This window comes from Anguilla rostrata, chromosome 9, assembly GCF_018555375.3.
Source record: "Anguilla rostrata isolate EN2019 chromosome 9, ASM1855537v3, whole genome shotgun sequence".
In the NCBI taxonomy this organism is placed as follows: domain Eukaryota; kingdom Metazoa; phylum Chordata; class Actinopteri; order Anguilliformes; family Anguillidae; genus Anguilla; species Anguilla rostrata.
In genome coordinates this window covers 9,109,220-9,121,012 of record NC_057941.1, presented here as the reverse complement: position 1 = coordinate 9,121,012, position 11,793 = coordinate 9,109,220, and the positions used below count along the sequence as shown (strand labels likewise).

The 11,793-nt window shown below is 39.9% G+C and overlaps 1 protein-coding gene across 1 annotated transcript; it reads right to left on the bottom strand.

Moving 5' to 3' along the window:
• Window positions 1-2,408: 2,408 nt before the first annotated feature.
• On the bottom strand, window positions 2,409-6,484 carry LOC135262852 (muscarinic acetylcholine receptor M5-like). The gene is made up of 2 exons (XM_064350163.1): window positions 6,396-6,484; window positions 2,409-4,180 (listed from the first exon to the last, which is right to left on the bottom strand). Exon 2 carries the CDS (start codon window positions 4,058-4,060, stop codon window positions 2,654-2,656), a length of 1,407 nt encoding a protein of 468 aa, XP_064206233.1. The 5' UTR covers window positions 4,061-4,180; window positions 6,396-6,484; the 3' UTR covers window positions 2,409-2,653.
• Window positions 6,485-11,793: the final 5,309 nt, after the last annotated feature.

The following is an 11,793-nucleotide window of genomic DNA, read 5'->3' as shown; positions in this document are numbered from 1 at the left end:
GTTGCACCTGGCAACAGTAGCTGCAGAAGTTTGACTCATTTTACTTCAGACAGTTCTGTTAACTAAAAGCAAGTGCATGTAAATGTGTGCACACTCAGTTTCATTATGCTCTCATTTGTATGTCATATTTACTATTCGGGAACGTTTTTTGTTGCAAGTTTTGTAAAAAATGACTTGGTTTATCATGTTTTATCAATAGCCAACTAACCATTACTATTAAAAACATTACACAAATGTAACTTTTTCTTTAAAAAAAAAAAAGAAGAAAAAAAAAGACATTTTAGAGACGGTGGCCATTGCAATATTAATGTAATCAGTTAATTTTTTTCTTATTTGGTGTTTTTTTTTTTTTTTCTTGTCCTATTTGGTTTATCATGGGACGGTTCATTTTTATGGTACAGGGTATTTTTTCTTCCTTTTTTCTGTTCTTTTTTCTGGGGGTGGGTTCAGGAAATAAATCTTTTTGGCACCAATTCCTTCTCCCACTTTGTTTATTTTAAAAGACCTTTATCTGTGTGAAAAATGTGTCCAGTGTTGGACTAGCGAATAAACATTGAATTCTCTGATTTGCTCCAGTTTAGGTCTGTAAATAATAATGTGTGAGGTCGACCATGTAGCATATTGAACGTTTCCCTCATTCACACACCGATTTCTTTATCTGCAGGCTGGCGTACAACTTGTGTTTATGTTTAAAGAAGAAAATACTCGTCGGAATTTTTATAGCAGAAAATCCTTGTGGGACATATCAACAGTTTATTCAGGACATGGGGCAAGCTGCTGAGGCAGGCCTGGATCTTCTTGAGCAGTGACATGTATTTGTTTTCTTCCTTTTATGTACCTAAATGCCTCGCAGTCAGTCTCAGGCAGTTCTTGTGTGGATTTTGTATAATAACAAAAAGTAGGTTGACTGCTTTGTTATTATACAAATGACTAACCATTTATCATTCTGCATTAGAGTTGTATTGTTCAGTTAAAAATACAAGAATTTCTGTCACTGTTCAGGAATGTTGCTGTATTAATAAGCACAGGCAACAAATTAATTTCCTCCTGTCTGAAGGAAGTGGGTATTACCAGCGGTAATCCTAGACGAGATAGCTTTGCTGTCAGTAAAAAAAAAAAACAAGGATTTAAGAACAAGGCTGTGTTGTAAGATTGGCAATACGCTGTTGTTTTGTCCCTGAACACATTATTTAAACCGAACCCTAACTGACTCTTCTGACTGCTTCTAAAATGTTGGAGTGGGAGTTCAAGGGAAACTCCGGCTGCAGCTGAGGTAGGTCATCTACAAATGTCTATCCACTTAGCTCTATGTTGAGACAAATCTCTCCAGCTTTCTCCACGAAGTCCCAGCTTCTTTCAGCCTGAGCTGAAGCGTCAGGGGAAAGAAAGCCTTGCTGGCTGACTTCAGGCTTTCACTGCCAGGCACATCCAGTACAAATGCTCCTCTGCCCTAAAGCTTTAATCGTAGTAGCCTGACCTACAAGTTTGCAGAGGTGGAAAATCCAGGTTCAGGAAGTAAAAGTCCTCCCCAGTATTTTGTTCCAACCACCTGGAGTTAATGGGTGGAAGAAATACATGGCAGGACTTTTACTTTCTGACCCCTGGACTTACCAACTCTGCACGTTTGTCAGTGTGGTGTTTTCATGGGTCGGGGCCACTGAAAACCTCACGGACAGAGGCCCTTGAGCTCCTCTGTTATGGGGGAAAATCATGATTATGAGTGGACTATATGCTAATTAGATCACCTTGGACGAAGGCATCTCCTAACCAAATAATGTTAGAGCAGAATGTAATTTAGATGTTCTGTTTTGTCGTCGTTATGGTGCTGTCCAGCAAATACATTCCAAGCAGAAGCCCGAGTGGAGCGAACGGATCCCGCAGATCATTAGTGCGGACTGTATTTATTCCAACCTCTCGTCTCTGTTTGCCCAACGTGAATCGTGACAAGGACTGCAATTTCTCATCAACCAGGAAATCGTTTTCACAATGGTCTATTTTGGCGTTGCCATGGCAGCCCGTGGCATATTTCTGAACTCCATAGACGGGGAACAATGGACCAAAGTCTGCATCTGCAGCAGTTCTGACAGGATAGGGATGCACAACTTTTTATACAATCACCATTTCTTCTAAATGAAATTGCAAAGGGTTTCCTTTGAATTTCAAGTAGTGTCCAACATGATTTATTTTCACAATCTTCATAAAGCAATGCCCATGTGTTAACATGCCATATTAAGGTATGGCTTTGACTTTTACAAATAGTTGATAGACTGGGAAATGATGAATTAGGAAATCTGGCAACACAATCATTTTTTTTAATCATCATCTTGAACCCAGTAACCTGCAAAATGTGTGATAACTGCAAATTATTTGTTCTTGTATACTGGTACTCGAATCATCATCATGTTTCTCAGTAACAATCTAGTGTTGCTGTTATCAGCCTTTAGTTGCCATCATAGAAGTAAAATATTTAAACGTGATAAAATGAGGCATATATGACGAATGGGGTCACAATCTCCTTTCATCTCCATAGCATCTGTGCTGTTGGCCATTTTTTATCAGTGTTTGCAGTCCCCTGTGTTTGTACTTGCGCTCTCTTATTATGCAGGGATGCTACACAGTGTTGCATGTGCTGGAGTTGACGCTTTGATGAGGGTCAGATGGTGCTGCTGGAACTGTATGGCCTGAGTGTGCCCCTGTGACGAGGCTTGTCCCACTTCCTCTTGTCCCACCGCAAGAGCAGTAGCATCTTGAAGGTGACCCGGAAAGACTTGTTGCAGAGGGCGTAGCACACCGGGTTCACAGTGCTGTTGACATAGCAGAGCCAGTAGCCCAGGTGCCACAGGTTATCAGGGATACATTTAAAGATGGACACCAGCACCATGATGTTATAGGGCGTCCAGGTGATGATGAAGGCAAGCAGAATAGCACTCAGGGTTCTGGCCGCCTTATTGTCCTTCGCTATCATGCTTCGCTGCTTCTTAGCTTTGGGCTGCCTGGGCCTCCCAGGACATCCAAAGTCTTGTGTGCTGGGAATGTCCTGGTCCTCAGGACCTCTGACGACATCTTGCTCGTCTCTCAGCTGGATCATAGGTAGATGCACCACCATACTGGTCATTCCTTTCACCTCTGAGGAAGAAGAGTCAGAGGGCTCTTCCTCATCAATGTTCCAGCCACCACTGTTGCTCCCCTCTGTATGGGATGATGATGTCAGTGCTCTCCCTTTGTTTAGCCTGAAGGGGAAGCAGGTGGTGTGTCTCTTTCTGCTATGCCCCTGACCAGCTTGCATCCCCTTATAGGTGCTGATGCTGCTCTTGGCACTGATGGAGTAGGGCATCTGGCGTCTGGAATCCAGAGAGGCTCCCCCACCATGCACCAGGCCCAGCAGCCCGGCCAGATCCCGGGTACGGTTCTCTGTCTCACGGTAGATGCGCCAATAGAGGATGACCATGATGGAGACAGGGAGGTAGAAGGCGGCAATGGCAGTGCCGAAAGTGAAAAAGGGCTCTTTCTGGAACTGGATGGAGCACTTGACCTTCTCCTTCTCCGTGTGCTCCTTCACTATGTACGACCAGAGCAGAATGGTGGGTGCCCAGAGTACGAAGGAGATGGCCCAAGCGAGGCTGATCATGATGGCCGCCCGCCTGGGCGTGCGCTTGGCGCGGTAGGTGAGCGGTCTCGTGATGGAAAAGAAGCGGTCGAAGCTGATGAGCAGCAGGTTCATGACAGAGGCGTTGCTTGCCACATAGTCAGTTGCCAGCCAGATGTCACAGGCGAGGTTCCCCAGGGTCCAACGCCCCAAGATGATGTACATGGTGTAGAGGTTCATGGAGATGGCCCCCAAAACCAGATCTGCCACGGCCAGGCTCAATAGGAAGTAGTTACTGACTGTGCGCAGGTGACTGTTGACCCGAAAGGAGATCATCACCAGCAGGTTTCCAATGACAGTGACCAGGGAAAGGGGCACAGTGATGAGGATTATCACAACAACTTCCCATGGTTTATGGCCCCCTAGTGGATCCGTTGTCCAGTTGGAGGTTGGGGACTCACAGGAAACATTCATGGTGGTTGCGAAGGGAATAAATGCTATCTACAGTGTTGGGGCAGAATCATCATACTTCAAGATGAGAGTTCAAACAGTCATGTCGAGGGTTGTCCACACCACAACCTCTCAGATTAGGAACTGTGGAACGAAGGGAAAAACAATGTTTTAAAATAGTTTTGCCATGATTGGACTACATCAAAGCCATCAGCTCTATACTAATTTTGCACAGACAGGATTGAAGACAAGTTTTCCCAAATACTAGGAAGTATATTTTACAGATATTTGCAAATATTTTCATTATTGCATTGTATAGTTGCATATTCATGAGACAATTCTGTATATTGATCTTCTTTAATAGAAGTAACAAATGTTGCTTACATTTTCAAGCACACAAAAAATATAAAATACTAAAAGAGCCACATTACGATGTAGAGTGACTTGGTGATGAGTCTTGTACACCAATAAATATTATTATGTGCAGCTACCCATCTAATACATTGATATTGATGTTTGAAATTTGTTTGTTTGATGTTTGTATTTGCTGTGCAAGCTGATTTTTCCCGAGTTGGTACCCTGAAACATGCAGTAATAACAAAGACGGTGGAAATTTCAATCATGGACCGGGGGAGAGGTAAAACATTGCGGTCGCGTACTGAGGGAGATTGTGATCAAAAATAACACCTGTGCTTCACAAATAAAAACTGCTCTAGCCAAAAGGGCTCTTTGGGACTGACACGGCAAAGGGATAGGGGCTCGATCAACAGTTGGGCCCCACCTCTGCATGTGCCTCTTTCCATGCCGTCAGAGTTTCAGTACAGTAATTTATGTATTTCACAACAGTATTTCACATACCGACTTTCGGTTGACTTCATTCAGATCACGCAGCTATTCAGTTACATTAAGATAAACCATTTTAATGATGAACAGGGAAATCGAAAAACAAAGATCAGCCGTTTGTATGCCTTGGTTTGCACTAGAAAATAACCTGCTAATAAACTCATTTTCAGTTGTTCCTGCTGAAGTATTCTTCAACCATTTCTTCCTGGAGCCAGATGCATTTTAAAATCTCATTCAAACATTGTTATATACATGAAAAATCATACATTTTTCATGTATATAACAATGTTTGAATGATATGTACTTAACTGTGAACAACATAAGACTCCTTAAATAATGCATAGCTATTATGTATTTTCTGTCCTTAGGCAGAGGGCACATGACACTGCAGACTGAGACATGAAAATAAACCGTTTTTTATGGATCTGAATAATTTTTTTTCCCTCTCCATGATTAAAGGTCCAGGCGTATGTCTAAAGTAGGCTGCATGTCACCACAGTGCCACCAGTGGAATAGCCCTGGTCAAGAGCAGGTACACCACAGTGTTAACCCTGTTTTACAGTATTTCTCCGTCACACTGTCTGCTTTTGCTCAGAAGCCTGGTCAAATATTCTATGCAATGTATTCATAACTTACTGTGCCAAGCATAGCTCTTAATTTAAGTGTGAAATAACGTTGACCTAATTTCACCAATACCTGGGACTCAACCTAAATAGCTCATGTAAACCACCGTATGAATCCCATTTAAATTTCAAAAACTTAAGTAATCCATGAAAACCCATTGTAGCCACAGAATTACGTTACATAGGCCCACCACTGACTATTACTGTCGCGCTGTACATGGTGTGCAGTGTGACATTTGGTACCCAGTTCTTCTATATAAAACCCGCAATTAAAACAAACTTTTACCCTGTCTCCATGGTCAACAACAGTTTTGCTACTACCGTAGCACAAACTAAAACAGAACCATCATTCGACATGAAACTATTTATAATTCCCCTGACCTACCAGCTATGTAAATTGACTTATGAACTAACCTATGAACACTTCAATATTTATCTCTTTCGAGAGCCGGTTATTCTTTTGAAGAACTGTGCGATCATGTGATTGAAAATATGAGTAAGTGGAAACAGTATGTCCATTTAGCCTCACTTAAATGCCCCTGTCCCATTAAGATGTGAGCAAACACTACACTAAAAAGTGACCAACTCTAAACCCTCTGCCTTCCATATAACATATTAAAAACATTTCGAAAGACAATTTCGCATGAAATTACGCCTTAATTGAAATGCACATTTATAACGACATTTATATATATATTTACTCAAACCACTGCCTCTAAAATCTTAATTTGCTTTACAAACAGGAAAAATGTAGACCTATGTTTCAGCGAATGTTTATTTTACTCTTACACGATTGAAAGCTGGGTATAATCAGAGAAAAACACTATGCCGGGTGTTCAGACAATTACTAATTGATATTAAAGTGAAACAGTTTTTATATAGCCTTCACTTACCATCTTCAGTGATAACGGTGACATTATCCGCGACATGTGCGTGAAGCACCAGGTCTTTCGTTAAACTCCGCTTCTCTTCGTTGGGGAATAATTTCCAAATTTACCTACCTAAGTCACCTACAGCGCCCCTCGTATTTCATTCAGCAAAGGTTGTACTCACTTTACATCACATGGCACGATTCAGAAAAATGCATAAAATTTACACAGTTCCTCCGAATTTCGATGTCTTACTCTTGAACTCTTAGTAATAGCTTCTCGTACACAAACCTATGTTCGATGTTCATTATTAATTTATCCAAGGTATTTTTTGTAATATGCGTATACGTTCATGTAAATATTTTCCGGGCGACCCTATCCTCTCTTAAGAGTCAGGATTGTTTCTGAATGGAGATCCGATATGAAACGTACCACTCCTTTTCCGCCGACACAAGTTATGTATTATCTATATTGCAGGCTTGTACAAACACGAAACAGATGATAATTTCTCAGCGTTTGAAACAGTTATCACTTTAATTTTTAATTTTATGGACCATATTACCTTTTGGGAAATTCCCTCCGCGATATTAAGCAATGCCAGAAATGTGATCGCCATTCAATAAAGAGTACTGTTATTGTGCATTCTCAAGTCGATCATCGAATACCTAAATTATTAAAAATATTATGATATGTGCAGAGTAGAGTGGCAGTTGAGAAGATAAACTTTAAGGCTGTATTTTCTAGGCTCATAGAGATTGACCTTTTCAGTGATTTTTTTAATTGTTTTTTTTTTTTTTTTAATTTTTCGGCCAAATTCATGTTTATTGGGGATTACAGTATGTATTGCTTATTATGAAGTTTGTACGCACATATATGAACATGAGATTTTATGAGTTATATTTGTATTCTTTTTTACTTTGCTTAGGTAGGCTACATGAGCATATACTGACTGCCCAACATGGATAAGGTAATTGCGGTGGGGGGGGGGAGAGGGTCGGTCACCAGTTGGTCACCAGATTTAAAAAAGAAAAAACATTTGTCAGTGTGTGTTCTGTCAGAGATGAATGTCATATTTGATCAATGTTTTATCAAACATATGTATTTCAGGGCTTACAATTAATATTTTATCTGCATATTATCTCTTCTGTAAACCTAACCTGTTCGGGCCTTGGCTGCCAAATATAAGCAACAATCAAACAGAAAAGCTTATTATCATTTGTGATCTATGCAACAAGTGCTGTGGCCAGGTTGCTATGTGACAGAGATGTGCTTGTGAATCTCTGTGCACAGAAGACAATAGACATCATCTGCTAGTGTCCTTGGGCGATTGGGTGTCCAGTACGGCGTGCCAGTGATAGTCCTTGTTCAGACAGCGTGCTATATGGAGTGAGGTCAGGAAATGGTGTGTGCTCTTCCTGGGACACGGAAATGAGAATGAGATTGCAGATGTTTCATAAAGTCTTCTTTAAGCCTCGACAAGGTTCACAGCTGTCTACTGTATACTATAGGCCTCCCCAGCTTCTGGCCAGTTGACCCAAAATCATTTAAATAGTAGGTACCTAATGACAAGAATATGTTAGTCCAATAACCATCCTTTGTTAAGGATGTTTGCTGTGTAAGCAAAAATGCATTTTCTATAATAGCAGATACGTTAAAAGAGGCCATAAAGTTACTGTCAGTGACAATATCGTGAGTGCCCCGTAATGAACCATCTGCTTACTGGAATAAAGCTGAAATGTTGATTACAGAGGTCTTTCAATTTCCCCTCTGCTTAGGGCTCATGAAAGTAAACATACACGGAGGATGAATAACACAGCACTAAAAAAAAAAATCAACAAAGCCGAAGAGAAGTTTTTGTGTTTTTTGTTTGTGTGAGTGTATGTGTGTGTGTGTTCAATAAATACATAATACATATGTATATAAACATATAAACTTAATAACTAAAAAAAATGTCTTGTGAAAAGTATTATTTATTTAGTTCCAATTATGTATCAGCAACCCTTAGTTCTTCATAGGGGTAGCTTGTCTCATGACTGAGAACCCATCATTAAAGAAAAATATCCGATAGTGGCAACTACCCATGGAAAAGGTATTACACGCGTTTCACTGAGATTTAGGAGGCTCGGACAATCTGTTGTTTGTCTCCATATAGCCTTGTAATGTGAATGGACTTCACGGATAGTTCTTGAACTGACTACGAGGAACGTTAAATTTCATGCATTGCGCACCGGCACCTTTACTAACAGCGGCCTAGTTTCTCATTTTTTACATGGGTCATCTCATGGCCATAAGACAAGTTTCAGTGGTACAGAAAGCTGGGGAGGGAGGACGGGGGGAACAGCCTCTCTCCTGCTTTTTGGCAGTCTTACAGTGTTTCAAATTCCTCTTGATGTCCAGGAGCTTGACTGCAAAGAGAAGGGAGCCTGTCTCTTGTCGTTTTGGAGGCTGTTGGCAGGCTCTCAGCATCCCCTCAGCTTACCCCTGATTTAGCAGCTCTGACAGTGAGGTGGAGTCTAAGCAGCTAATCCAAGTCACAACAATCTGAACACTATGACCACGTCCCATGTTCACCTTGAATATCCATATACCTATTCAATGCTACGGTATTTAAATAAACAGGCTCTAGAAACTAAAAATGGGGGAAAAAATCTGTTTAAAATAGTTTGCATCCAAGGCCTCAACAGAACAAAACAAATGTTCCGAGTTCAAAGATTTGAAATGTTAAATTTCAGACTTTCAGATGTGTCTGTTTTAACCACCCTTTACAGGTCTCTAGCTATTTGCTGTGAGCCTGCTGAAGAACTACCCCATAGAACCACCCAGGGCTGCAGCCAGGGCCATTTTCCAAAGACAATTTGCAGAAAAGCTGGCTTGAAATGGATCTTTTTGCGCAAATTTGTTTAATTTCTTTCATTGATGGAATGCAATGAATATTGCATATCTCAGAAAGAGATCTTATATTTTGGCATTATACTTGAGCCTTGCTAGCTAGCTATAGAACCTGTTCAGCTAACTAAATCAGCTCGCTAGCCGAGACACATTTCTTCATTAAAAATGAATGCAACTGTCTCTCTTCTGCTTTACTGTCTGTGACAATATTTCTTTGTTGCAACGCTCATTATTTGAATGTTCATGCACCTGAATTTGGGGAATCCAATTATATTGCACTGTGCCATGCCAAGATGCTTTTTCCACTGACGTCCTTCTAGATTCAATCTACACTTAGCCCATTAAAGGGCATAAGCAATTCAACAACCCATACTCCTCAATTTTTATCGATTCTATCAAACAAATGTTATTTGTGATTAACATTGAAAAACCCAAGAAATAGGAAAAGGTGTGGTCTGAAACTTTTGGTAACGTTTTCCAGAAAAAGTGTTCCCTTCGCAAATTATATATTTACCTGTCTCCAGGATAACAATCCTCACTGTTTTAATAGAATTTAAAAAAAAACATAATCAAGAAGTTAAAATCAATTTTGTGAATTGTGTGGTATCATAACATTGATGTTTTCGGTAAAAACTTCCCACTTTTGTCTTCAATATTTCTTCAATATTTAGGGCATTTAATTTAGAGGATTTTAACAGATACTCTTATCCAGAGGAGCATATGGTATGTATAAAATTATTTTTATATAATAATGAAGACGAGTGAAATAAACAAAGGTCCCATGAGTTATACAGACATATTTAAACTGGGGCAGTTCCACACAATAGATCATTAATTAAGATATTCATTCATTCAGGTGGTACTCTCTATTCTGACGTCACACGTGTATAATGTAGCAGTAACTTCTTCCCGAAGACCACACAGTTCAAACTGCATGTGTTATAGGATGAGGCTGACTGAAAGCTGCTCTGTTCAAACTCAAGCGTGCTTTCTGGCCCAACCATTTTCTTGTCCTGTGGCATAATAAGTTCTGTTTTCTTTCACTGAATAAAAGTTGCTTGTCTAATTTGTATATAACATAAAAGCAAAGGAAGCTTATCCAGCTCCATCAGACCATATCAGCACTGTAAGTTAGTATTGTCCATAAATTTGTCCTGTTAGTAAAACCAGTGTTTGAATTACGGGCGGATTTGGGGGGCTCTGACCCTCATAATTAAGACTTGGACCCCCCCAAAAGAAGTAAAAACAACAGGTCGGGGGTGTTGAAATATTTATATATCCTTCTTATCTTTAATCGTAAATAGTACAATATATTTCCTATCAGTGGCATCGTTACAATATAATATAATATTTACGATAACAAATGATCAAGCTCTTGAATATTTTTTCAGCGGATACATGCAGTTTGGGCAAGTAGACACACACTAACCACCCTGAGCACAAATAACACTTTGGGAATAATTTTTGTAGGAAGATATTAATCTTTATTTATTTTACATGTAATCTTTTATCCTTATTTTTCTTAATTACCAAATATGGAAACGCCAATTATAGATGCAAGTCTATTACAATGCTACAACTTCCTCTCTGAATTCAAGAGGGCACACACTTCTATCCTATGAAAGATGTAAGACTGCCAGGCGTCCGCAATCGCACTCTCACCTATCCGCACTGAGAGCCAATGCTACAGCTGGAGGACCCCATAGACTGACAGGTTACTGAGCACTTTCATTCCTTTATATACTGAATAACTACATTTATTACATCTGCTGAGACACTGTTAAACAGATTGAACGTCATTCTCTGTGCGTGTGTCCAGATATTCAAGATACATTTTTCCTCTGTGTCAAGCAATGGATGCAAGACAGTGCTACTACATTCCCCGCTGGTAGACTGTTTCATGTTCCATCTGACCCTGAGATTATGAGTGTTAAAGTTGTAAGACAATGCCTTAAGAACAGCTTTTTCACTACATACCATAAATCATATGTACACCAATTAATTTTATCACCAGTTAGCATGAACATACTATGGTGACCCTACATTCTACTCCTGTATAGTGTCATACTGCTCACTCACACATATACACACAGTATTTCACATTTTTACTGGTGAGAGCAATCTAATTTTCCTTCTTTCCTGAAATGGCAAAAACAGCCTCAGTGCCTGGAAGGTCTTCTGACAGGGGAGCATATTCCTAACTGATGATACCCAGGGAGAAAGACAAAGGTTTGAGTAGTGTGTGTGTGTGTTTGTAGTACAGGCAAAAGTATTAGGCCACCTGTGGTTTTAAAAACAATCTTAAGGTAGTGAAGAATTCAGTTAATTTATGAGCACAAACCAATGCACTTTTTCAATTTATACCCTGTGCTATTGCAGGTAGAAATAAAAAAAAATGTTTATACGTAAAAACCACAGGTGGCCTAATATGTTTGGCCTGTGTTCTGTATGTTTGTGTATATACATATTCCTTACCCACTGTATTGATGATTAAAATGGACTAAACAGAAAAAAAACAGCCAAAAGAAAGGTA

Excerpts from the sequence above, each read along its gene's own strand:
- LOC135262852 (XM_064350163.1), bottom strand. The coding sequence starts at position 4,060 with ATGAATGTTTCCTGTGAGTCCCCAACCTCCAACTGGACAACGGATCCA.